The sequence below is a fragment of the Alosa alosa genome, chromosome 8 (genome assembly GCF_017589495.1).
Source record: "Alosa alosa isolate M-15738 ecotype Scorff River chromosome 8, AALO_Geno_1.1, whole genome shotgun sequence".
Classification (NCBI taxonomy): domain Eukaryota; kingdom Metazoa; phylum Chordata; class Actinopteri; order Clupeiformes; family Clupeidae; genus Alosa; species Alosa alosa.
The window spans coordinates 7,815,055-7,841,549 of record NC_063196.1 but is presented as its reverse complement, the minus strand read 5'-3'; the positions used below and the strand labels follow the sequence as shown (position 1 = coordinate 7,841,549).

At 44.6% G+C, this 26,495-nt stretch overlaps 4 protein-coding genes across 6 annotated transcripts in view; 3 read left to right on the top strand and 1 right to left on the bottom strand.

Moving 5' to 3' along the window:
* The window catches only part of LOC125299302 (otoferlin), a 106,828-nt gene extending 105,717 nt beyond the window's left edge, over window positions 1-1,111 (top strand). Inside the window, exon 42 of the mRNA XM_048250535.1 lies at window positions 1,106-1,111. Coding sequence (XP_048106492.1) covers window positions 1,106-1,111 — 6 coding nt within the window. The remainder of the gene's footprint in view (window positions 1-1,105) is intronic.
* A 307-nt stretch (window positions 1,112-1,418) lies between these two features.
* Window positions 1,419-10,807, top strand: LOC125299837 (otoferlin-like). Its single transcript, XM_048251312.1, has 5 exons — window positions 1,419-1,543; window positions 4,627-4,868; window positions 5,782-5,960; window positions 6,605-6,705; window positions 8,472-10,807. Exons 1-5 carry the CDS (start codon window positions 1,425-1,427, stop codon window positions 8,650-8,652), a joined length of 822 nt encoding a protein of 273 aa, XP_048107269.1. The 5' UTR covers window positions 1,419-1,424; the 3' UTR covers window positions 8,653-10,807.
* A 2,581-nt stretch (window positions 10,808-13,388) lies between these two features.
* pdia6 (protein disulfide isomerase family A, member 6) lies at window positions 13,389-22,591 on the top strand. The gene is made up of 13 exons (XM_048251311.1): window positions 13,389-13,533; window positions 14,458-14,602; window positions 15,277-15,334; window positions 16,040-16,166; window positions 16,449-16,555; window positions 17,209-17,345; window positions 17,687-17,801; window positions 18,375-18,515; window positions 18,665-18,749; window positions 18,947-19,019; window positions 19,568-19,726; window positions 20,326-20,422; window positions 21,304-22,591. The coding sequence occupies exons 1-13, from the start codon at window positions 13,518-13,520 to the stop codon at window positions 21,370-21,372; spliced, it is 1,329 nt and encodes a 442-aa protein (XP_048107268.1). The 5' UTR covers window positions 13,389-13,517; the 3' UTR covers window positions 21,373-22,591.
* hpcal1 (hippocalcin-like 1) overlaps window positions 22,584-26,495 on the bottom strand; it is a 16,786-nt gene continuing 12,874 nt past the window's right edge. For all 3 annotated transcript variants that reach the window (XM_048251315.1, XM_048251314.1, XM_048251313.1), the window contains 3 exons: window positions 25,483-25,979; window positions 24,541-24,646; window positions 22,584-23,945 (listed from right to left, as the gene is read on the bottom strand). In XM_048251315.1, coding sequence (XP_048107272.1) covers window positions 23,848-23,945; window positions 24,541-24,646; window positions 25,483-25,860 — 582 coding nt within the window. In that variant the 5' untranslated portion in view covers window positions 25,861-25,979 and the 3' untranslated portion in view covers window positions 22,584-23,847. The remainder of the gene's footprint in view (window positions 23,946-24,540; window positions 24,647-25,482; window positions 25,980-26,495) is intronic.

The following is a 26,495-nucleotide window of genomic DNA, read 5'->3' as shown; positions in this document are numbered from 1 at the left end:
TCGTGGACTATTTAATTGAAATGTATTGCATATTTGTGCTGAAATTAAAATTCTATAAAAGGTAGACTAATTTTTAAGAAATAAAAACACTACTCTTTACTGTGCTTGTTTTAAGGAGTAGAAATATATAGTGTATCTGAAGTAATCAAAATCTTTAAAGAAAAGCATATGGAGAAATTGTATGTCTTGGAAGAATGTAATTTGTATCAATATGAATTAATAATTAATATAGAACATAACATGCCCCTATTAGACAAATTGACACATTCTTCAGAACAATATTTTTTCCAGGAATGGAGACATATTTCAATGGAAACCATTTTTTTTTTACTTTTGGTGCAACACAATGTGTTTCCAAGTTTAACACATATTAAGGAATAATAAAAGAAATATGCATACAATATTAATACGCATAAATAATAAAGAAAATATTAATACAAATAGATTTCATTGAGCAATGACAATTGGACAGTTCAGGTTAGCTACTAGCTTCTCCTCACTCTTGTCATCATCATGACTATGGCCTATCGCTCCATCTAACAATGTTCAACTGTGGCCAGTTAGTGAACTGCAACCAGTCTTTCAGTCAATAGAACGTTGAGACAGAATGAAATTCTGACCAGAGCACGGGCCAAAAAAAATTGATGGCGGACCAAATTTGGTTTGATTTTATGATGTGTCACATTGGATCCCAAGACATACTCAGACTCGTCAGAGGGGCGAATTCTCAGCCTGAATGCTAGAGACTAGTGTGAATGATATAGACTTGTATGGATGATATAGACTTGTATGGATGATATAGACTTGTATGGATGATATAGACTTGTATGGATGATATAGATCAGTGTGAATGATATAGATCAGTGTGAATGATATAGACTTGTATGGATAATATAGACCAGTGTGAATGATGCTGTGACTAAAACTAAAGACCAGTGTGAATGATGCTGTGACTAAAACTAAAGACCAGTGTGAATGCTGTAGACAGTGGAGACTGGCTGACTGTGTGGACACAGTAGAGTGTCCGAGTGTGTGGTCCAGTGCTGTCCAGAGAGCTGACATGCCCTAGTGTGCTGACGTATGCCTTCCCTCCACTCCTCGGCAGATATGAGCTCAGGGTGATAATATGGAATACAGACGAAGTAATTCTGGAAGACGATGATTACTTCACAGGGGAAAAGTCCAGTGACATATTTGTCAGGGGGTAGGTATGGGTGGGTGTGCGAAAAGTGTGTGCTGGTTTGGTGTTAATCTTTTCTTTTTATTTGTTTTGTTTTGTTTTGTTTTGCTGTTGTTTCTGTTTTTCTGTCTCTTTCTGTGTCCCTTTTCCCTTCGTTCTGTCTCCTGTCGTTCTTTGGTTGGTTTCCGTCTGTGTTTGTTTGTTTGTTTGTTTGTTTGTTGTGTTCTCCCTGGCCTCCTGCGTCATGGCTGTGCTGCTCTTTAGCTATGAGCTGCGTGTTATAATTTGGAACACTGATGACGTAGTTCTAGAAGACGATGCTTTCATGACAGGAGAGAAGATGTCTGACATCTATGTCAGGGGGTAAACATGATCCATCCATCGCATGGCTCGAGCCCAGCTGACCAATCAGCATGCACAACTCACTGTTGCAGCCCCGCCCCTTCCCTCAGCTGTCCTCTCAAATCACGCTACACTTCTGTATACTAACACACTCTTCTTCATACTAACAGAAAACCACACAGGACCATATCAGTTATAAAAGTATACTGAATATGTTACCGTTACACTACATTATGGGTAATCTCGTAATGATGATCAAATGTAAATGCTGAATTTTGATCAGGATATCGCCACCATATCCCATGCTGAGTGTGGCTCTGGGATCCAGCTTAAACAATTTTAACACATTGCAATGTTTCCGAACAATGGGCAGTCCCCTGCTTAATGTGCTATGGTCTTGAGATCCACAAAGCTTGAGACATATCTCCTGCATGGAAGCATTAGAGAAGAATGTCCGCATGTTTGCATACCCACATCAAATCCTGTAGTGTAATTGTAGAGATCCTACATCATCACAAACATTCTATACAATCACAAACATTGTATTTCATCACAGAGATCCTATTTCATTATAGAGATCCTACTTCATCACAGAGATTCTTCTTCATCACAAATGCCCAACTTTATCACAGAGTTCCATTCACCACAGATATCTTAATTTATCATGGACGTTCCACTTATCACAGGGATGTCACATTATTACTAATGATAAGCAATTATCTCGGTACTCTTTTTTTTATTTCAAAATTACTTCCCCCTCACTGCCACCAACACCCCACGCACCATCCCTACCCCCCAACACACACACACACACACAAACTATGGTTTTGCACTTAGCATCTGTGCTGGCGTAGCCATGGTGATGTGATGTCACTCATCAGCAGTAGTCATTACTCTCAGAGGATCTGCACACTTCACTTGCACTCAAAGGCCTGCGTCTTGAACACTAATTATTAATGTGGACATCTTCGTCTCCGCTCAGACGCCTGAGTTGACCAACCCACGGGGCTCTGGAGTGGACTAGACTTTGTCTCTGTGCGCCCCTTGCTGTAGTGCGATGCACATGATGAGATGTGATGACGGTGATAGTGAAAAGCCAGGAGCTTTGACAGCAAGACAAATAGATTTTGCACCATATCCAGTTCATCCATACACCTGAATTATTAAAGAGCATTCCCTCAGGCACACACGACACCCGCTGGAGATGTTAACCCCTTCCTCTCTCCCTGCTGCTCTCTCAATCTCTCTCAGCGGGAGTCAGTTCTCTTCCTTCGCCATGTTAGGTCACCTCACCTCGGCACTCACTGCACTCGGCCTCCTCTTCCTCCTCAGCTCCGCAGGGTGGAAGAAAGATGGCCGTCTATGCATGCCACATCCACACATCTTTTTTTTCTGCTGTCCGCACAAGTAGCAAGCATGATGCCCTTCTGCTGGGTGCTGAGGCCATGGTCTGCCTAAGTAATCCAGGTCATGAAAGATATTATGACTCGGTTTGCTTTGCCTAAAATGCCGCTTTCTTTTTCTCTGGGAGCACCAAGCTTGTTTTATGACAAAAAATATTCTGAGTGAGTGTGTGTGTGTGTGTGTTTAAAGAAGTTTTTCATGTCATGTTTTGTTTGGTAGATGTTACCAGCTGTTCCCTGTTTAATTCAAAAGGCTTGTTTTGCATGACATGATGTGTCCCTCCAATTTAAAATCAGCCTTTAAATAAACCTCAAGAAGTGTACAAATTCAGCACTCAATTAACCATCACTTATTTGACACTAATAACAGCAAAATTAATTTAAAAAAACTACAATATGTAACTTTAGGGTCTCACCACTACAAAATTACATTAAATGTGCACTGATACAGAAAAGCTGTATCAGTGCAAGGAGATATTAACCTTTTTTGACCACAGAACCACTGGTTTCTAACTGGAGGGGCACTTTTAGCTTTCTTCTGTTATTTTTTCTCTTTCATATAATTCATTTGTCTTCAGATGTAACCTATTACCTCTTCATAATTTCTGACTGATAGCATGTTTATAAGATGCATTTTTGCATAGCTGTATTGATTCCATGGGTTCAAGCACAATCTCTAAGCTGATAAGTCTCTAAGCGGATCAACATCCATAAAACACTTAAGACCTTACATGCACAGAGAAACAGGAAATTGTACTGCATAGTGATGGTCATTTTGATACCACAGATGAATAGAGACCCAGTCAGACCAATAGTATGGAAAATCAGGAACAGAGTTTATTCACAATGATGCACATCAAGGGAGAGACAGCATGACTTCCCCTAAAGATCCATCAGCTGCTCTAATAAGACAAGGAAATAGTTAGGGTTTAAGTATCCTTCCAGGCTGACGGGAGATGGTGTTGGTCATCCCATTTTACGTGGACTACACTGAATCTGACTCTGATTAGTGGCAGCCTGGCAATCCGATGCAGATAGCTACTGATGCAGCCATGGAGAACAGTGAAACACTGCAAAGTCATAATATTCCTGCTTATCTAAATACATAGTCACACACAGATATACACAGGGACAGTACAGATATCATACAGTCATTACATAGAATCATACTTTTAGTGTCAAAGTGACCCACTAATGAGAAATGCAGAACATTAAACCACATATTGGAATATTGGACTTATTGCAGAAGATTAAACCACATATTGGAATATTAGACATAATGTTGTATTCCACTTTCTCTCAATAGTGACATTTTAATGAGAACTGCTGTATTGTCACCTCAGAGGGCTTTGAGAAAACTGCACAGAGTAAGCTGAAATAATAATTAATAACAAAAAAAGAAAACATAAAATACACACTGGTAGTCTAGTATACAGGAGGTTCTTTACCAAGATTCTGAACATTCTTAAGAGACCAGCCAGTGGATCTGACCTATCTGACAATCCTACTGTAAGGTGAAAGCCGCCAGGCAGTGAGATTCCTCTGTGCACTCAGGGTCTTAGAGATTCCTGCATGTGCTCCTGGAAAGCTGTTTGACTATAGAAAAGAGCACACACTTCCAGTTGTGTTGTCTGTGTGTGTGTGTGTGTTAACTGGTTTGTGTTTGTCCCTGACTAAACGACCCGGCTGTCCCGCGAGTAGTTGGTTGAAGGGTCAACAGGAGGATAAGCAGGATACGGACGTCCACTACCACTCGTTGACCGGCGAGGGCAACTTCAACTGGCGCTTCGTCTTCCCCTTCGACTACCTGATGGCCGAGGAGAAAATCGTCATGTCCAAGAAGGAGTCCATGTTCTCCTGGGACGAAACCGAGTACAAGATTCCTGCACGGCTCACAATGCAGGTCTGGGACGCTGATCACTTCTCCGCCGACGACTTCCTGGGTATGAGCCATCTCTGAAAGACATTACTGCCTCTCAACTGTTTAGTTCGGTGTTGTTTATTAGGCATCCTTGTACTAAACCAAGCAAATACTTCTATTGGGGACACACCGCAACAGAGAGTATCGCGGTATTACATTAAGTCTGTCATGTCTTCATCAGATCATGTTTTTCAATTGAAAGCATTTAATTATGCTGCAATATGACATGATAATGACAGTGTGTTTTGATATGTCAGTAGCTCAGCAGGGGGTCCATTTCACAAAAGATGTCTATGGTCTATAATACCCATGGTCATGATGATGTGTTTCATAATTGTAAATTACATACCCCATAAGATAAAAAAGCAGCTGTGTTAACCTGAAACATTTGATGCCATATCAAGAATGAGTTGTTATAGCCTGATTGAGAACAAAGTGATTATACACTGAAAGACATGGGAGAATGTGAGTGTTTACATGTTCTGGGCAAGCAGGTAAATTAATCAGCAGGTGTTCTCCACAACCTAAACAAAAGTCATCTGCTCTCTGAGACCAGGAATAGCACTCATCAATCATTCATGCTGTCATACTGACAGGGCCGATGCTTGCCACTTAGGCCTATACTATATAGGTAGAAGCCTATTTTTTTATATATATAATGTGGTAAGGCTGTGCAATTAATCAAATTAACTGATTCATCATCATCAAAATACAACGATTATTTTGCTGCATTGCATTCCATAACAGTGCTCTCATGAATTTTGTTTTAATTATATTATATACTGTATATATATTTTTTTAAAGTTTAAAAAATGGATGATGTCTCCAAAACCATTGAGTAATCATCGTGATCATAATATTGACCAAAATAATCATGATTTTGGTTTTGCCATATTTGAGCGGCCTGATAATGTGATGTGTCTCTGTTCTCGTAGGTGCGATTGAACTGGACCTGAACCGGTTCACGCGTGGGGCGAAGACGGCCAAACAGTGCTCTCTGGACATGGTACTGAATGCGCAGGACCTGCCCACCATCTCCATCTTCAAACAGAAAAGGGTCAAAGGCTGGTGGCCGTTTGTGGCTCGAGATGAGAACGACGAACTCGCACTAACGGTGAAACACAGTGGGCAGCTGAACACTATATATGAACACTCATGAGCCGGTTTCCTGTACATGGGTTAAGATTTTGTTTCTCTTTTAGTCGAGGACTAGGCTTAATCCATGGACGTGAAACTGACCCAAGCGGTTTATGTGTTGAGTGTAGTTTTTGATGTCATATGCTAGAGCAGGGGTCTCAAATCTTAAAGGCACCCTTAACAGTTTTTTGACCCATAACAATGTTTCCAAAATCATTTTAATGGCACATAACATGAGAAACGGCACTTCTGCCATTGTCTGAGCGGCCCTCTGTAGGCGATTACCGACCTAGCAACTTTCTAGTTTCAGGTAGGAAACTGCCACAACCCCCCCCACCCCGACGCCTCCCAGCTCTAAAATCGAAATGCAAAAGAGCTGCTGTTGGTGTATCCCCTCTATATATCGGAGTTATGCTCATACTTTGTTGCAAAACATACATATTGTTGTTTATTATTGTGCTTCTCAACCAGAGGGGGACCCCAAGAGCAAATCTTGTTAAGGGTGCCTTTAAATTGTAATTATGAGCATGAGTGTACTACTGTGTTGTTTAAGCAGTCTTATTTGGTGCATGTACTAAACTGGTGGTCATGCTAAGCTAGTGCATATGTCAATGCTTCTAGGGGAAAGTGGAAGCAGAGCTTCACCTGATGACTGCCGAGGAGGCTGAGAAGAGTCCTGTTGGGCTTGGACGTAATGAGCCAGACCCTCTGGAGAAACCCAAGTAAGTGCTAAGCCAACTGCATATTTACCTTCCTTACGTCCTACTGTTGTTTTGACAGCAATTTTGTTGTAAATAAAGTAGTGGGTAGGTTCGCATACAGCTATTTTTTGAAAAATTATCATATTTTACTGGTACTTCCTTACTGTATGTTGTCATTGATGAGGTAAAGGAGTCACTGTTCAGATTTAAAGTGCGTTCCCTCTGGCAAGGCCTGTCTGCTTTAGCTCAAACAGCCTCAATAGGTTCACAGATACCAGTGTTTGAAACGGCCCTCGTGCTTCCAGAACCTCTCCCTCTGTCAGCGTGGTCACTAGTCAGTCCTGCTGTCTTCCTGCCGTCCTCTGCGTAACACTACTCACCCTCGCTCTGTCTCTCCTCATCTTCTCATCTTCATCTCCCCAACTACGCATCCTCCCTTTCCCCCTCTTCTTTCCTCTGTTTTTCCCCCACATGTCTCCTTCTGATTTACAACCCCCCTCCTCCTCTCCTTCTCTCCTCCTCCCCCCCCCCTTCCACCTTTTCCTCCTGTTTTCCTTTGCCCATTGCCACCCTCCATCGGGGGCGGGGCCGTGGTTGTTTGGTGAAGTCGGCCGGACACGAGTCTGATGTGGTTCATGAACCCCCTGAAGTCCATCCGCTACTTCATCTGGCACAACTACCGCTGGCTGATCCTGAAGACGCTGGGGATGATGCTGCTCCTGCTCCTGCTGGGCCTCTTCCTCTACTCCCTCCCCGGATACCTGGTCAAGAAGATGCTCGGCGCCTGAGGAGAGAGGGAGCGCAGGAGCGGGAGGAGGAGGAGAGAGAGAGAGAGGGGGGAGAAAGAGAAAGAGAGAGAGAGAGAGAGAGAGAGAAGGAGGCCAGACACCGCCGGTAGCCGTCTCTCTCAAAGTGTTACCACCCCTCCACTCACTGTCCTGTCTAGCCTCTGTCACTGCACATCTTATCTGTCTTCACTGACAATGTTTTAACCAGATCAGGCAATGGGGCACTCACTCCATCTAGCTATTGGTTGTTGTTGTGTTAAGGAGGCCAGTGGGTGAAGACCTGCAATCCTCAGCATGTGTAGGCAGCTGTAGTCTCATCATTTGGAAATTAGGAGGAAAGAATAGCATTCACATTCAATTTCAACACATACAACATCACCTCACACCTCAGCTATAGTAGAGAGCATACTAGTGATAAAGTGTAGTGATAAAGTGTACGACTAGATCTAAAGGTTACGGAACTCAACAGGAAAATGCTCCAAGCCAATCTGTTTGAACATTGCTCTTGATCATGATGCCTTTATCTGTCTGTCCACCCTCAGCCACGCTTCATTCTCTGTCCACTGTTGACCATTTCACATGCCACAGCTGCACACAAACAGGTTTTTTACTCTGAGTGCCGTAACAAGTGTCCACTTGGTCAGCCTATATCAGTATGCTGTGTTGGCTTATCTCAGTGTTCAGCTTTCAGGGTGCTATATGCTCTATATGCACTTTATTCCTCTCTGCTTGTTTTGTCTCTGTCCCACAATATATATGTGCTTCGCCTGAGTACATTAGCACAGCCCTTAGATGATGTGGAAAAGGACCAGCTTTTTTATCAAGATTGATTCAGATTGTGATTTCATTACTAATGTCATTGGCTGTTAACCACTAATACCGGCTTCCTTTCCCGACCTCTTCCTCCATCTTACCCTTTCTCCCTCCCACCCCATCTGCCCTTGCCCCTATCTCTCCTGTCCCCTCCCACCCACCACCACCACCAACCCCGCCTAACAGCCGCCCCGACACCACCTTCCTCTGGTTCCTGAGTCCCCTGAAAGCTATCCGCTACCTGATCTGCCATCGCTACAAGTGGCTGATCATCAAGATGGTGCTGGCTCTGCTGCTTCTGCTCATGCTCGGCCTGTTCCTCTACAGCATGCCCGGATACATGGTCAAGAAGCTGCTCGGAGCGTAGGGCCGCAGTGGACGGGGGGATTGGGAGGGGAGGGGTTACACGGTGAAAGAAGAAGCTGGTCTGAGCCAAATGGGGCGGGGTTTGTCAGGAGTGGGAGGGGACACATAGTTAAGAAGCTGCTGCTTTCAGCCTAAGGGGCGATGTTTACACCAGGGGGAGAAGAGGTAGCAGTGCGTCTAAAGTCCCCCTTAAGCCCAATTCACACCAAAGATTCGCGACGAGACGAAACCTTTGCAGAAAGGAGTTGCAGCGGTGTGAATTAAATGTTGCACGTCGTTGCCAGCTGTTGCAAGCCGTCGCAAAAGCATTCACCATGTCTAGTCGCAGTTGCAAGGTTTTAGAACGTTGCAGCAAGTTGCTGGTTTATAGAATGTTGCAGCTCGTTGCAAATCTTTGGTGTGAATTGGGCTTAAGGGGACGAGATTCAGGAGGAGGGAGGGGAATAAGTTCAAAAAGTTGTTTGGAACTTAGGGGGGTGTAGCTTAGGAGGTTAGGGGGAGGGGACACTTGACCATCAAACTACTGGGAACTTGATTGGACTGAGACTAGGGAAAGGGGTGGGGCAAGACAGAGCTGCCATTTTTATCACAGAACTCAGAACTAGAATGCTGGAATTCACAACTTGCAATAGTACTTGTCGTGGCATTGAGTAGATTGCTGTTGCACCAGTCAAGGTAATTCAACAGGAGCAACCCTATGTTTTGTTTTTGTCACATTAGCATTTTAATGACAATGTACTCTACATAATATGGTTAAGATTCAAATGCTCCACTGAATGGACATTTGGAGCTACTATGTCACCATAGAGATGCTATAACCTTTGTTTGAGGGCACACGTACATTTAGAATTTCTTACTGTGCAACAGCAAACTACAAAATGCAACATGCAACTAGAATGCTGGAATTCACTATTGTGGCCGTGAATAATAGTGGAAACTATTCAGTGTCACTTACAATCATCAGTGAGAAAAAAATAAGCAAGCCCATAAACAAAAGGGAATTGCTATTTTTAAAGTATTATTATTATTATTATTATCATTATTATTATTATGAATTTTCTTAAGGCTCTCAGATTCATCAGGCTTTACAAATTGAAATGTAAGTTTTCAGTTGCTCCAATGGCTGAATTTTGGGCTCAAAGAAAAAAAACAATTGTGATAAACTAGCATTTTTTTCTTTAAAATCACATTTTGACAAAAAGTTTAATACTGAAAAAAGGAAAATATAAAGTAGAAGTCTATTTTGTTATGCGCTTCAGGTAACAGACGTTACAAATTATTAGGTAGTATACATTTTCATAAAACATGTATATCCCAAAAGCTGAGTTTCAGAAAGCAAGTGACATAACATGGTCTCTTATCATTAGAAGGATGTGAAGCCTTCTGTAAGTATTCTTGAATGCCTTTCTGGGTGATCTTTTCCATATTCATTGAATGCAACAACACTAAGTGAGCATGCAGCTGTGTCTGAACACGCACTAATACCTATAGATTAGGAAACTGTAAAGACATTAGGACAAGGTTGCAAGTGTCTCTTAGAGTGTTCTCCTTCGATGTTACATACTGCCTTGAACATTGCACTTTAGAGTCAGTCCCATCCAGCACTGATGCTAACCTACATCAGGTCAAACCAAGTAAAACCACTGTTTCCCTTTTTAAGTGAAGTTGAAATGATATATGGGTGGTCAGCCAGGGTTAGACTAAAAGAGAACTAGGTGACCTCAAGAAACACAAATCTATGTGAAAAATCCCTGGAGTTTCCATTTAAACTGTCACTGAATGTGGCATTGACGGAGAAACGGTACTGAAACAGGTAACCCTTCATGAAGCACAGCTGGTGACCTGTTAGGCCCCTATATTAGCTGGTTATATTGGTTTAGCTGGTTATATTGGTTTGCTGTGTTTGGTTCATTTAGTTTTAGATCTTGCTTGCCTGTTTTGTCATGATGTTGTTTATTACTCCAACTTATCGATCACAGACCAAACAAACACACTGCACTAACTTTTTGCTTGGTAACTTGAAATTGTTTGTTTATGTTTATTTGTTTTCCAGTGTGTGCAATATTTATGTATTTATTTATTTATCTTTGTCTGTACGAATTGAAATGACTAACAAAATAAAATTAGACACATTTAAGTAAAAATGTTTTACTCTATATTGGTTTTCATGCCAGTGTGTGTGTGTGTGTGTGTGTGTGTGTGTGTGTGTGTGTGTGTGTGTGTGTGAGTGTGTGTGTGTGTGTGTGTGTGTGTGTATGTGTACACAAATGCGTGCGTGCATGTACAGTATCTCACAAAAGTGAGTACACCCCTCACATTTCTGCAACTATTTTATTATATCTTTTCATGGGGCAACACTGAAGAAATGACACTTTGATACAATGTAAAGTAGTGAGTGTACAGCTTGTATAACAGTGTAAATTTGCTATCCCCTCAAAATAACTCACTGCCATTAATGTCTAAACCGCTGGCAACAAAAGTGAGTACACCCTTAACCCACTGCCTTGACCCTCTTGGGACCCCCTTCACCAGAGCTTCACAGGTTGCCACTGGAATCCTCTTCCACACCTCCATGACGACATCACAGAGCTGGTGGATGTTAGAGACCTTGCACTCCTTCACCTTCTGTTTGAGGATGCCCCACAGATGCTCAATAAGGTCTAGGTCTGGAGATATGCTTAGCTAGTCCATCACCTTTACCCTCAGCTTCTTTAGCAAGGCAGTGGTCTTCTTGGAGGTGTGTTTGGGGTCGTTATCATGTTGGAATAGCCCTGCGGCCCAGTTTCCCTCAATTAACTGTAGCTCCCCAGTGCCGGCAGCACTCATGCAGCCCCAGACCATGACACTCCCAGCACCATGCTTGACTGTAGGCAAGACACTTCGTTGTACTTCTCACCTGGTTGCCGCCACATATGCTTGTCACCATCTGAAGTTTATATTGGTCTCATCAGACCACAGGACATGGTTCCAGTAATCCATGCCCTTAATCTGCTTGTCTTCAGTAAACTGTTTGCGGGCTTTCTTGTGCATCATCTTTAGAAGAGGCTTCCTTCTGGGATGACATGCCATGCAGACCAATTTGATGCAGTGTGCGGCGTATGGTCTGAGCACTGACAGGCTGACCCCCTACCCCTTCAACCTCTGCAGCAATGCTGGCAGCATTCGTACATCTATTTTCCAAAGACAACCTCTGGATTTGACGCTGAGCACGTGCACTCAACTTCTTTGGTCGACCATGGCGAGGCCTGTTCTGAGTGGAACCTGTCCTGTTAAACTGCTGTATGGTTTTGGCCACCGTGCTGCAGCTCAGTTTCAGGGTGTTGGCAATCTTCTTATAGCCTAGGTCATCTTTATGTAGAGCAGCAATTCTTTTTTTCAGATCCTTAGAAAATTCTTTGCCATGAGGTGCCATGTTGAACTTCCAGTGACCAGTATGAGAGAGTGTGAGAGTGATAACACCAAATTTAACACATCTGCTCCCCATTCACACCAGAGACCTTGTAACACTAATGAGTCACATGAGACTGGGGAAATGACTAATTTGAGGGGACAGTACATTTAAACTGTTATACAAGCTGTACACTGACTGCTTTACATTGTAGCAAAGTGTAATTTTTTCAGTGTTGACCCATGAAAAGATATAAAAAAATATTTACAAAAATGTGAGTGGTGTACTCTCTTTTGTGAGATACTTTCTCTGTGTGTGTGTGTGTGTGTGTGTGTGTGTGTGTGTATGAATCAGACTAAGCCCTATGGTCTCTCCTTGTGCAGTCGCCCCAGTAACAGCCTGGCATGGCTGCTGCTAAGCCCGTTTCGGGTGACCTGCCTGCTGGCCTGGCGTCAGTACCGGTTCCACTTCCTGGTTCTGCTGCTGGTGCTGCTGGTGCTGGTGTTCCTGGGCCTGCTCTTCATCTCCATGCCCTCAGCACTCAGCAACAAGATTTTTAATGTGGGAGGATAACACACACACACAATCTCTCTCTCTCTCTCTCTCTCTCTCTCTCTCTCTGTCTCTCTCTCTCTCATACACAGACAGACAGACACACACACACACACACACACATGCTGGGGCTGTTACCTCAGTCCCTCACTGTCAGCCAGAACATCATGGGAGGATGACTCAACCAAAAAAAAAACACCCATTATTTGAGGATTTATCTGCTAAATAGAACTGCTCAGTTGAATCAGCTGCATAGACTCCAGCTTTTTGCTCCAGGACGATGGCCAACTATATCAAGGTGCCCTGATGAAGTTCACACGGAATGCTGGACAGTAGCCTAGCCTACCTAATACGTTTTTATAAATAAAATAAATTAATATGTCTGTGTGCTGTCCATTTCCATAATAAAAACATGATTTGTTATCTGTTAATTTGGGTGAAATGTAATCTGATGATTTATTGGTTAAATAAGTGTGATGTCATGTCTCCACAAAGACTAAACTCTTCTACATGAAATGACATAAATCAGAGGTTACCATTTCTCACAACAACGTTTAGACAATGAGCTTCAGTGGGTTATAACTCCGAGGAAAAATGTAATCTTTAGAAAATGCTCATCGGGACCATTTGCGAGAGGCTTACTGATTTTACTATGCATTTACGCAGAGATTTCTTTACTTGAAAATGCACATTGCCAAGATTGTTCTTCAGAGACGAATGTCCTTTTCACGCCACCGTAGGCGTCGGTCATGATTCTACACGTCGAGCGTTCATTGGTCAGATCGCAGCATTGGCCTGGTACCACCAATCAGCGCGGGCCACGGTAAGATTTGGTCTATATTTTCATTGCATAGCTAATTTTGGCAAGCTTGCCATAACAGCGATAAAGTTACGTTAGTCACATCTGAAAGGAGGCTGATACAACAATGAGATCAGTTTTAGGTAAGTGTTCTAAAATATGCTGTGGGCAATTGCATGGCGCATTGACGTGTTCATGATACCATCCCATTAAATGGAGGCGTTGATAGCAAACTGTGTGTTAAGATCAGGTAGAATTTTAAACAACATTCCACAATGTGACACATTATAGCAACTCATCAGCAGTGAGTGCCTAACGTGATGGGGAGCACGTTTTAATGTTTTAAAGCTTGGGAAATTTTAAATGTTATAACGCTAGGGAACCTCTATATTATTTCGAAAGTGTTCCATGTTCCACATTTTGGTAGTGCAATGATCGGCTAGCATGATTCAAGGTTAGACGCCTGGTTATCACTTTTAATAAACATTATTTGATAGCCAGCCAAGTATCTTACAGGTTTTGATTAATCTAGGCTATGTTACAATATGATGTAGCATGTGTTTGTTTGCAGTGCAAAGCTGTCCTTTTTTATGCAGGAGCAGGGCAGTTGATCACTTGTTCCTTGCTCATTTGTTCCTCCTAGGAGGAGATTGAACTTTCTGAACTTGAGTTAATAGTAGTCCACAGTAGAAATGTATCTAGCTGAGTCATGGACCATGCTTTGTTTATTGATCTTTTTGCTGTTCAGAAAGTTAATTCCCCCCTATAGGAGGAACAAATGGCTATTGTGATGAACTGCCTTGCTCCTGCATAAAACTGGTCACTTTTGCACTACAAATTACATGCCATATCATTGTTACATACATAGACTGTATAGAACTGGACAGAGCCTTCCGTTAAAATTGAAGCCACACTGTCCAGTTCTATATACAGTCTATGGTTACATAGGAGAAGGTAAACCGGTTTTGCTATCTCAAAATGCAATCAGAGTTTGAAAATACCTGTGTGTTTTTTTTATATGAACATAATCCATCTCTCTCTCTCTCTGTTTCTCTCTTTCTCCCCAGGTGTGCTGTTGTGTTCCTGGGCCGTCCTGTCGGTCCATGGCCTGTACTCCCCCAGTGATGACGTGGTTGAGCTCACTCCCTCCAACTTCAACCGGGAGGTTCTGCAAAGTGACAGCCTGTGGCTGGTGGAGTTCTATGCCCCCTGGTGAGTATCGACCCCACCTGCCACGCGTGGTGTTGGGTGGTGTTGGGTGGTGTTGGGTGGTGTTGGGTGGTGTTGGGTGGTGTTGGGTGGTGTTGGGTGGTGTTGGGTGGTGCTGGGTGGTGCTGGGTGGTGCTGGGTGGTGCTGGGTGGTGCTGGGTGGTGCTGGGTGGTGGGGGGCAAATAATTTAGTCATGACTGCAGACCAAGCCCCATACCCTACTGATGATGTATGAATGAATGAAACCTGTATTCCCCCGAAGGGAATTTGTCTTTGCCACATTGAACATTAAACACAGACAACAATACATAGTTATAAAACAACACTAGACATCCAACAACATTAAGACATCAGTGACAAAGAGACGGGACATTTGTAGTGCACATCACATAGTGCATTCCCTGTTCTATGGAATCACTGGATTCACTGGATTCTACGTTGGCCAAATCTAATGGAATGGAATGGAATGGATTGGCTCACAGCAAGACTGAGCATATACTATTCGCTTAGTAATCGTAGCCAGTGAAACTGTTATGGAGTCGAGCCCCGTCATCCTTCCCAGGAGAACAGCCATGGAGACTTAACACACATAACAGTTTGTCATTGGTGTGTTGTGACCTAGATGAGTAGCTCAAAAACTCCTGAATCTGTTTTAATGGACATTTTGTTCCTGTAGGTGTGGACACTGCAAGAACTTGGTACCTGACTGGAAGAAGGCCGCTACTGCTCTGAAGGTCAGTCATCAGCTCTTACAGGGGCTCCATGGGCCTTGAGAGTACTGTAGTCCTCATACACGTAACATGCTCCTGAGTTTTGTTATGGTCTGTAAAAAATGGTCAAAATACAGAAAAACACATAAATTAATAGTTGTGTCCAGACTAGAAGTGGGAATGGAGAATTGAGTTGAACCGTTTTTTTTTTTTTTTTTTTTTTTTCAATCCATCAGCATCGTATGCCTCCAATTCCTCTTATTAATGCTGACATGTTTTTCAGATCATGGTCAATGGCTCTTTCTGAGAATGAACAGATAGTGAAATTGAAACACATGCAGTGCAGTTCTGTGTGGTTTACCTAATTCAAACAGTTCTCATGGCCACCAAAGTAGGATAGACAACACATAGACTACACACATTATAAGTGTGTTTTTTTTTTTTTTTGAAGCAATAATAAAGCTGTTTTGTGCCCAAATAAAAGTGCCGGCTGGAACACAACACCAAACAGTTTCTGTCTGCAAATTTGAATGAGCCTGAAGAGACTAAAGGCAACAAAGAATTGATAAAGAATCGGACGAATAAGCAGAGTAGGCAATGGCATCAGTATTGATTAAAAGCCTATCAATTCCCATCCCTTTTTCCCTTTGACTGGTACCATACGTAACATACTCCCGAGGACACCTCACTGTAGTAGTGACCTATGGCCTCTGTCGTTCTGTCCTTTAGGGCATCGTGAAGGTCGGTGCTGTGGATGCAGACCAGCACAAATCTCTGGGCGGGCAGTACGGCGTGCGGGGCTTCCCCACCATCAAGGTCTTTGGAGCCAATAAGAACAAACCAGCGGACTACCAAGGTGCTACAGTCATCTCTGTGAACTCATGTGTGCTAAATGTTTCAATGAAGTAGTAAATGCAGGAACATGACGACTGATTCATTTTGTACTTTCTGTCCTTTGACTTTGGCTTTGTAAACACATTTTTAGTCCTGTTTTGTTACTATAATCTGTAAGCTTTCTTTTCTTTTAAGAGTTGTGAGTTTTAAGGACTGGGCCTGTAGCAACACTGTGTTTTGTGTAGGAATAGTGAGTTGTGTTGGTGACTTCTATAACGTCACTACTGTGTCTTCCCTGCGGCAGGTGGCAGGAGTAGCCAGGCTATAGTGGACGAGGCTATAAACGCCTTGCGCTCCCTGGTCAAGGACCGGCTAGGGGGCCGGACAGGAGGCTCTGACTACAGCAAACAGGTATGTAATGGCCGGAGCCTGTTAATGGAGGTTGACTTGGTTGGGGAAGACTTTTTAGTCTTTGATATAAATACCCATTTAATGGAGAAAAATATATAAAGGTATTGTTGACACATTTGAAAGACAAACCCACAAAAATCCCTGATAAAGGCTTGATGCCAATGTGTTTAAAGGTTTCAAATTACCAAGCCATGAAAATAAAGGTTTGGAGAGCTTGGAGTTTTTTTCTTGTTTTGGACTGCTACATTGTATTCTCTCTGTCTCTTTTTCATTTCTATTCTCTGAATGCTTCTTTTCCATTACAAATGTAGTCTGCCACATCACCACGGGCCTGCTGCATGAGTTGCCTGTGTTGCCTATTAGTGTCCCGGAGTTGTCATAGTGATCATGAAGTGAAAACATTATACTCCTCGATCCTCACAATGGCCACTTCTGTCCGGCCCAGCTGGCACTGTAAGGGATGTTATTGTCACCTTCTCCATTGTCATGTTCTCTCTCTCTCTCGCTCTCTCTCTCGCTCTCTTTCTCACTCTCTTTCTCTCTTGCGCTCTCTCTCTCTCGCTCTCTCTCGCTGTCCTTCTCTCTTGCGCTCTCTCTCTCTCTTTCTCTCTCTCTCTCTCTCTCTCTCTCTCTCTCTCTCTCTCTGGTGACAGAGTGGAGGGGGCAGTGGGGGTGGCAGTAAGAAGGATATGGTGGAGTTGACGGACGATAACTTTGACCGGACCGTGCTGCAGAGCGATGATGTGTGGTTGGTGGAGTTCTTCGCTCCCTGGTGTGGCCATTGCAAAAAGTGAGTGAGTGTGTGTGTGTCACACTGGGCTGTATTGAGCTCAGTCATACCTTTTTGGATGACTTCCACTTAAGTTACAGTCACAGAAAGTGTGATCATCTATAAACATTTTCATCATTTATATTTATATAATTTTATCATTATCATTTATAAACATTACATTCTAGTGTTGTAAATATCACTGAGGATTGTCTCCAGTGCCGACTGTGACCGAGTGTAGAACTCGGAATCGAGATAAAGCACAAAAACCCCTGTTTTTTATAATGTGTTATTTAAAGAAAATAACTTTGACCTTGACCTTGAGATCTGACGTAACTGTCTGTTTCCCCACGTGTCTGTAGCCTGGAGCCAGAGTGGGCTGCCGCTGCTACTGAGGTCAAGGATCAGACCAATGGCAGAGTTCATCTGGGAGCTGTGGATGCCACCGTGCATCAGAATCTCGCTAGCCGTTACGGGGTAAGGACAGACCCAATGCCCTCCCCAGGGTAAGGTTAGGCAGTAAGGACAGACCCAATGCCCTCCCCAGGGTAAGGTTAGGCACTCAGTGCCCAAAACGGGCGAGGGCACTATCTTATTGGTAAGGAGAGACCTTGTACCCGTTTGGGCAGCTCACTGTGGGCATTTTTCGACCAACAGAGAACTGGTTTTTGAACTGGTTTCTTTCCGAGTTCTTTGAAGCTCTGAGCTATCTAGTGAAACAGCCTGCATTTCTTCCAGTGTTGAACAGAACCACGGATGCATCATAAACACGTGGTGTTGTGTACATAACTGAACTTAAAGACAGCCATATAGTGTCATCCTAACGTTAATGTTAGGAAAATACCTCATGCCATTACCGTCGTTAGACTCAGCCAGTTGTAACGTCAGAATGTTCCTGATCTACACAACTTCATTACCATTGAAACTACCATTTAAAATGTTTTTTATTAATGTGCCCGTTTGCAACACCCTTATGAGCATCCTAAAGCTCCTTCCTTATTTGGTTGCTCCCTCTTGTCCTGATTGGCTGTTTGTCCTGTCCGTCTACAGATTCGTGGGTTCCCCACCATTAAAATTTTCAAGAAAGGAGAGGAGCCAGAGGACTACCAGGGAGGCCGCACCCGTTCTGACATTGTTGCTCGCGCCCTGGACCTCTTCTCCGACAACGTCCCCGCACCTGAGATACTGGAGGTAGGACCCTGACAGCTCTTGTGTGTGGTTTTGCTAAGAGTGTTTGTTTTTTACAGAGTACAGACTGTACTTTTACAGACTGTTTTGATTAAACATCATATTTGTACAAGTAATTAATGTTCCTTCACTGTGATTGTGTTTGTCTTTAGATTGTCAATGCCGACGTCTTGAAGAAATCCTGTGAGGACAGCCAGCTGTGTGTCATCGCCGTGCTACCTCACATCCTGGATACAGGTATGCGGTCTCCATAGCAACCGTATCTTGACACCTGGTAGCTAATCAGTGGTACCACCTGGCGAGAGTGGGAGGCTGAGCAGAGAGCATCAGCTCCAGGATGCAACACACAGACTCTGTGTGTGTTCTGAGATCTGTCCACTCTGGCTGAGCTGAGTGACCTCTGACCTTGTGGTTCTCCTCTGGACACGGTGCAGGTGCGGCAGGTCGTAATGGCTACCTGGAGGTGCTGATGAAGAACGCTGACAAGTACAAGAAGAAGATGTGGGGGTGAGTCCGAGCCGCTAGCAACCCAGTGAGGGAGACCAGACGAAACACTCTCCTAATCCATCTTCTTTGTGAGCCAACAATGGCTGTTGCCACGACACTTCAGTATTCCAAAATCCGATTTTCTATTTCCGGCCAAAGCGATGCGTTGTATCAATTTGAAGTAGTTTCATAGTCTCACTAAAAGACAGTGCTTGACTCATCCTAAGCCATATAAAAGTAAACTTATATCAAATATCCCTATTGTGTGCAGAATTATCAACATTTCTGGATGTTGAAACATTCAGCACAGAATTTAAGCATTACTTTCAACTTCAAGTTGAAGAATATTTAGGTTAGCCTACTGAGACTGCGCTAAGTTCTCAGTAGGCTAACCTAGAATGGGAACAGGAACATGAAAACCAGAATGGAAGTAGGTTTCAGGAATAAGGTGGATACTAGCTTTTCTTTTTCATTCAACACGCTCACTCACGACTCAATTATTTACCTACCCTCTGTCATTCGACTCTCTCTCTCTCTCTCTCTCTCTCTCTCTCTCTCTCTCTCTCTAGCTGGTTGTGGGCAGAGGCTGGTGCCCAGATGGAGCTGGAGTCTGCACTGGGCATCGGGGGGTTCGGGTACCCCGCCATGGCGGCCATTAACGCCCGCAAGATGAAGTTCGCCCTCCTCAGGGGCTCCTTCAGCGAGACAGGCATCCATGAGTTCCTCAGGTACGGGGCGCTCTACACAGCAGAAGTCCTTATTACTCTCACAGCACCTAGGGGGCGCTATATACACACCAGATGTCATTGTTCTTCAGACGTCAGACAGGGGGAGCTGTGCAGCTACATCTAGCCACACTTCATTTTTAGCGGTACTCCTCTGTCATTATATGAAGCCTGCCCCAATACACGGTTTTGATTGGCTCCTGGGATTTCTGTGATTTTAATCTTTTTTAGTGGGAGACTGATGGGTAGCCAGACGAATGGGTAGCCAGACCAATCTGTCCAGAGTAATTCAAATGCGCCCGGGATTCATTTGCATTGCTACAGTGGGTCGCTGTAGTGAACATGAATATACCATAATGTGCAAAAAATATTTTCATGACTTAAGTATGTCAATGACGTGGTGGGATGCCAGGCCTAATACACAAATGACACACACACATATATTATAAAGATGGCTGGTTCACTGTCTCTGCTGTTTGTTAGAAACTCGGCTTTCACAACAAATGTTGTGAAACTGTATGTGCTTCATCACGTCCCCCATCTGTCTCCTCTCCTGTTTGCTCTGATCTGATCTGAACGTGCGCTCTGTGTGTCCCTCACAGGGACCTGTCCATGGGCCGCGGCTCCACGTCTACCGTGGGGGGAGGAGCCTTACCCAAGATCTACACTGTGGAGCCTTGGGATGGCAAAGATGGAGAGGTGAGTCTACAGACAGACGGCCAATCAGAGCGTGTCCCCAGACAGTCAGCCAGCCAGCCAATCGTGCCATGTCTCCAGACAAACAACCAGCCAATCACGCCCTCAGGGCATGCAGAGGAAATGGAGGAGGAAGGAGGGAAAGGGTGGAGAGGCCTGTGTCCTGTGTGTGTGTGTGTGTCCTGTGTGTGTGTGTGTCCTGTGTGTGTGTGTGTCCTGTGTGTGTGTGTGTGTGTGTGTGTGTGTCCTCTGTGTGTGTGTCCTCTGTGTGTGTGTCCTGTGTGTGTGTGTGTGTGTGTGTGTGTGTGGAGAGGTACTTCTAAAATTGCTGGGGATCATAGCCCTGTGCTGCAAGTAGCTTTTGATTCAAGAGAAGCAGGAGTCAAAGTAAGAGGAGTAGGAAGAGCCGTGGTACTAGTAATAATGACAAATCAAATCCACAATAGGGCACGCACACATCCAACACGCGTAGTCTAGGATGCACTGGGCACACGAAAACGTCTGCACACCAGATATTTCTTTAGAAAACATTCACTGCATGTGATGTTTTGAGGCTCTTCCTCAGACATAAAAGTAGTAGTAGTAATAGCAATAACGGTAATAATAATAGTAGTAATAATACAAATTGGTTTGAATTGGATTGGGACAAATTGAACAAGTATTATTTTTGCTGGATGTACCTGAATGCTGACCCAAACAAGACTGGATGGCCTTCACCGCTTACATTTAAAGCCTCACACTTGTACACTGAATGGTCTTTTAGGATCGTTGAATTACAGGACAATAATATAATCCATTATTGACTTACTGTTCTGCCTTGTTTCCTGTGTGTGTGTGTGTGTGTCTGTGTGTGTCTGTGTCTGTGTGTGTGTGTGTGTGTCTAGCTGCCTGTAGAGGACGACATTGACCTGAGCGACATCGATCTGGACGATTTGGACAAGGATGAGTTATGAGTCCGGATATGACGCCCGGGGCGTGATGGGAGAGGGGCTGGCCGTGTGTGTGTGTGTGTGTCAGTGTGTGTGTGTGTGTCAGTCATTGTCACAAGGCCTGCGGCAGACTGGTGAGGGTATGAGGGACTAGACTAGTGTCTCTCTGCCTGCTGGTCTGTCAGGGTTGGTGTGTTTGTGTGTAAATGAGAGGTAGTATGCAATCCCCACGCTCTGCCATTCTCTCCCCCTCTCTTTACCATTTCTGTGTGTGTGCTTGCCTGTTTGCATCTGTGTGTGTGTGTGTGTGTGTGTGTGTGTGTGTGTGTGTGTGTGTGTGTGTGTGTGTGTGTGTGTGTGTGTGTGTGTGTGTGTGTGTGTGTGTGTGTGTGTGTGTGCGCCCCATCTCCTATGGTTGAAGGGGGGGGGGATGTTCACCATTAGAGAACCAAAACAGACAGACACGTGTTCAGCTGTCCCATACACCTCGGATCACAAGAGTCAGTTGTGTGTGTGTGTGGAGATGTGTGAGAGAGATCTTCAATACTGTACAGCTTCACTGATTAGCTCTCTCTAGAGAAAGTGTGTGTGTGTGGTGTGTGAGAGAGATCTTCAATACTGTACAGCTTTACTGATTAGCTCTCTCTAGAGAAAGTGTGTGTGTGTGTGGAGGTGTGTGAGGGAGATCTCTCTCTAGAGAAAGTGTGTGTGTGTGTGTGTGTGCGTCAGATGCTTCTCTCCTACAGCTACACACCCAGACCTAAAGAGTTCAGTCCAGGTCAGGAGACCGCAGCGCCCCCTCTGGGCTTTCTCCCCAGTGTCCTGAACATGGACTGGTCAGAACTGCCCGAGTCTGAGCTATAGGACAGACTTCTGCTCTCCCAGAGACCGGAACAGCGATCACGTGTTTTGCCGACGACTTCACTATGTTAGTGGTTTCAGAGGGAGAGTAGTGTTTGATGCTAGAGCGAGAGTTCACATGAGTCTGATTGAGTCTGACCTCCATTTCCCATACAGATGGGTTTCTGGGGTAGGTTTGCCTCCAGACAGGTTTGTGTGTGTGTGTGTGTGTGTGTGTGTGAACGTGTACATGAGACCCTGCAGCATGTGATGTCTGGCCATTACAGGGGAGCTACTGTGTAGATTTTTCTTTCACAAAATTGTTTCAACTGTGTTTAAAAAATAAATGTTTTTTTTTTTTTTTTTTTAAATAAAGAAAGATTCACAAAAAAGGCTGACCTCATCCAGAGTTTATTTATTTTCCATTTTGAAAATGTAAACAGTGAGATGAATGGATGGACGAAGAGGGTGTTCTAGCCCTCTTATTTAGCCTGGCTGTTTCACTGTGGGTGAACGTTACGGTCTGATAACGCTAATAGACCAATGATGAAATTACACTGTAACATGTCAGTTAAAAACAGAACTGACAGAAATATGGCAAAACAGAGCTGTCACAGTCGCTCAGCAACAGCAATGTTAGAAGCACACAAGCCACTGTCTTTATGAAAACATTCAACACCAATATAAAGTCACTGGCGGTTACTGATAAGTATGATACCTTTAGTACAAATATGAGATACTTTTGGCACTTGGACCTCCATTTAAAATAAGGTAATACAACAATATAAAAACATTTAGCCTCAAGACCATACCTTTGTGGAATGTACAATAAAAGCAGGAGAAGAGGAGTGTGGGGCGTAATTTCTGTAACTTGCAACAGGCTCACACAGGTCAACTAATCACAAAGCCGCCACCTAATAGGCCAAACACTATCAGCCGACTGCAAAGCATTGACCTCAGTGGTGGTCACTGAAGCACCAAAGGAGTAACAGAGTTGCTTGTACGATGGTTACACAATAACACCAGATAAGACTTAGCAGGTAGGCCGTTAACCGTGCCAGTTTGAGGAACTAACTTCCCTCTATGGCTTGGTCAGCACCAAAGCTCTGTCTGGCTGGGATGCTGTACAGGGCTGGTTGTTGAGAGAGCTGTTGAGGGGTGTAGGCTTGATCAAGCGGGAGTGAGAGAGAAGGAAAGATGGTGGATGGGTGGGGATGAGAGGATCCGATCAGAACCGCTTCGACCTCGGACCCGGCAGGAGGTGCGAGATGGAGAAGGCGGAGGGTGTGTGTGGAGAGGGGTTGGTGGTCATTTGCAGAGGGGAGAGATGAGGCGCTCAGTCCAGGTGCCCTGTTCTGACCGCAGGAGTTGAAAAGGGGGGGAGGGAGGGGGGGATTGTGTGTCTGTGTGTGAGGGAGGGGGGGATTGTGTGTCTGTGTGTGAGGGAGGGGGGGATTGGAGTTTAGAACTGATTGCTGGAGGTAAAAGAGAAGATGGGGGAGGGTGGATGTGGATCTCAGAACTGATTGCTGGAGGTAAAAGAGAAGATGGGGGAGGGTGGATGTGGATCTCAGAACTGATTGCTGGAGGTAAAAGAGAAGGATGGAGCAAGACTGAGATAGGGAGGGAGAGAAAGATGGAGGGGGTTGGATGTAAAGCTCAGAACTGGTGCGAGGTGCTCTGGTCCGTCTGCAGGAGGCGCACAATAGAGGGGTCACTCTTGGCTCCCTTGATGAACTCCTCCAACGAGAGCCGTCCTGTCAGGGGGTCAGAGATCAGTCAGACAGCATGAACTGGAGGTGTGTTGCATTACAATCCAGGACTGCACCTTCTTGGCTTAGAGCAATATGAATTAAAGTGGAGAGTCTGAACAGCATCCTGTCCACATCCCACCCACCCAAGTGTTCCACAACGACAACGTCTGTTTTTTATATTAACTGACTCAAAAATGACTCATGTAGTAAACTTGTAGTTAGCCTTCAAACACACTGCACCCACATCCATCTATAGAAGTGTCATTTCCATGACTATATTGTATGATGTTATGTGTTCACTGACTTATGAAGTCAAGTACACATTCCTCACTAGCAGTCTGAGAAGGACACACTCCTCACTACCAGTCTGAGGACACTTCTCAATAGCTGTTTTTTCTGACATTAGGCCTCTTTCAGAGGGTGTTTAAGGGAAGTGGAAGAGTGTCCACCATTGTTATTGGTGTCCGTGTCCGTGTACGTGTGTGTGTGTGTGTGTGTGTGTGTGTGTGTGTGTGTGTGTGTCCGTGTATGTGTGTGTGTGTGTGTGTGTGTGTGTGTGTGTGTGTGTGTGTGTGTGCCTCTGTGTGCCATTGCCTACCATCGTTATCTGTGTCCATCTGTCTAAAGATCTTGTCGGTGCGTTTCTCCGGAGTGGACTCGTCTTCTGGCATCTTCATGACTGACGACACCATCTTGTAGATCGCCTGAGAAACAAGAGAAGATGCCAAAAAGACTTTACAACAGGCTGCCCTGAGTTTACTGGGAAAACAACATCCAACATCCAATCCATTGGTTCATTCATACATCCACCCATTTGCATACAGCATTTCAAAGCCCTTCTCCTTTCTATAGTGTTTCTGCAGATGTTATCCATTTATATATCTACCTATCTGTCCATCCATCCATCCATCCATCCATAGTGTCTCCTCAACCCAATGGTGACCTCCAGACACTCGGGCCGGGCCTGTCCACTGACCCTGAAGCTGTAAGGACACTCAGCTCAGGGCTCTGGACGCCCACTGTGTGTGCACTGCAGCAGGCAGACCCTTCAGCCAGGCGATGTGTTTGCTCAGGTAGGCTTTATCGTTGCCTATTCATACGAGACAATATTGACCAGGGCCTGCACTACGTGGCCACAATGGCTGGAAGAACAAACAGATTCGGCAGAGGAGCGAATAGCAGGCAATCTCCATTGCTCTGTATAGTATGTGTGTATTTTCATGCATGTTGGATTTCTTTTGGGTGTGTGTGTGTGCATGTGTGTGTGTGTGTGTGTGTGTGTGTGTGTGTGTGTGTGTGTGTGTGTGCATGTGTGTGTGTGTGTTTGTGTGTGTGTGTGTGTGTATGTGTGTGTGCGCTTCTGATTGTGTGTGCATGTGTGCATGTATGTGTGTGTGTGTGTGTGTGTGTGCTTCTATTGTGTGTGCATGTGTGTGTGTGTGTGTGTGTGTGTGTGTGCTTCTGATTGTGTGTGCATGTAAGTGTGTGTGTGGGTGTGTGTGTGTGTGTGTGTGTTTATGTGAGCATGAGAGTACGGTACCTGGACAATCTCGAGCATCTCTGCACGGCTGATGTATCCGTTGCCGTCCAAGTCGTACATGCTGAAGGCCCAGCGCAGCTTCTGCTCAAGGCCACCGCGCGACGTCACGCTCAGCGCGATGATGAACTCCCGGAAGTCGATGGTGGCGTCGCCGTTGGTGTCAAAGGTACGGAAGACGTGCTCGGCGAACTTGGAGGCGTCGCCGTAGGGGAAGAAGTTGGCGTAGATCTTTTTGAACTCGTCGACAGTCAGGTGACCGGTTGGGCAGTCCTTGAGAAAGCCGCGGTACCACTCCTGGAGCTCGTGGTCGGTGAACTCTGTGTTCTCCCGCAGGTCGTTCAGCACCTCCGGACGCAGCTTGCTGTTCTGCTTACCCATGATGCACTGCGGCCTTGGTGAAACCTCCTACCACGACACAGCGCTCTTGTTCGTCTTGTTGTTTCTGATTCTACTCTGTTTCTTGTGCAACAGCGTCTCCAATCAGGTGCTCTCTGCTCCTGTGAAGGGAGGTTTATTTAATGACAGGAAATAAACGACATCATGACAACATCCCGCTTAATTAAAAAGCAAAGACTCCGCCTAATGACGAGTTACGAGAGAGCTTTTTCATTTAGGCTGTTGTTATGTGCGTCCTGATTAGGGGAACGGGACGTAATGTTCCATCTGAAACCAGCCAGGGGGACCACTGGGCCCGGTTTCTATGGCAATCTCTAAATGCCTTGTTAAGGTGAGAATTTATTGAGCGTTCTCGACAGGGGCGGCCTCCTGGAACCCTCTGTGTATGTGTGTGTGTGTGTGTGTGCGTGTGTGTGTGACTCTCCGCCACTCAAAGGTCACTACATCAACCTAATAACCACAGCAACCAGCTAGTTGGAGACAGAGAGGGGCGTTGCCATGGAGAGGATTAAGATATACACTGATAGTAGATTTGGAGCAACTTTGGCATGTGTGTGTGTGTAAGTGTGTGTGTGTGTGTTATACTGAGTTGACATCAGAGCAGAAATTGAATTTCT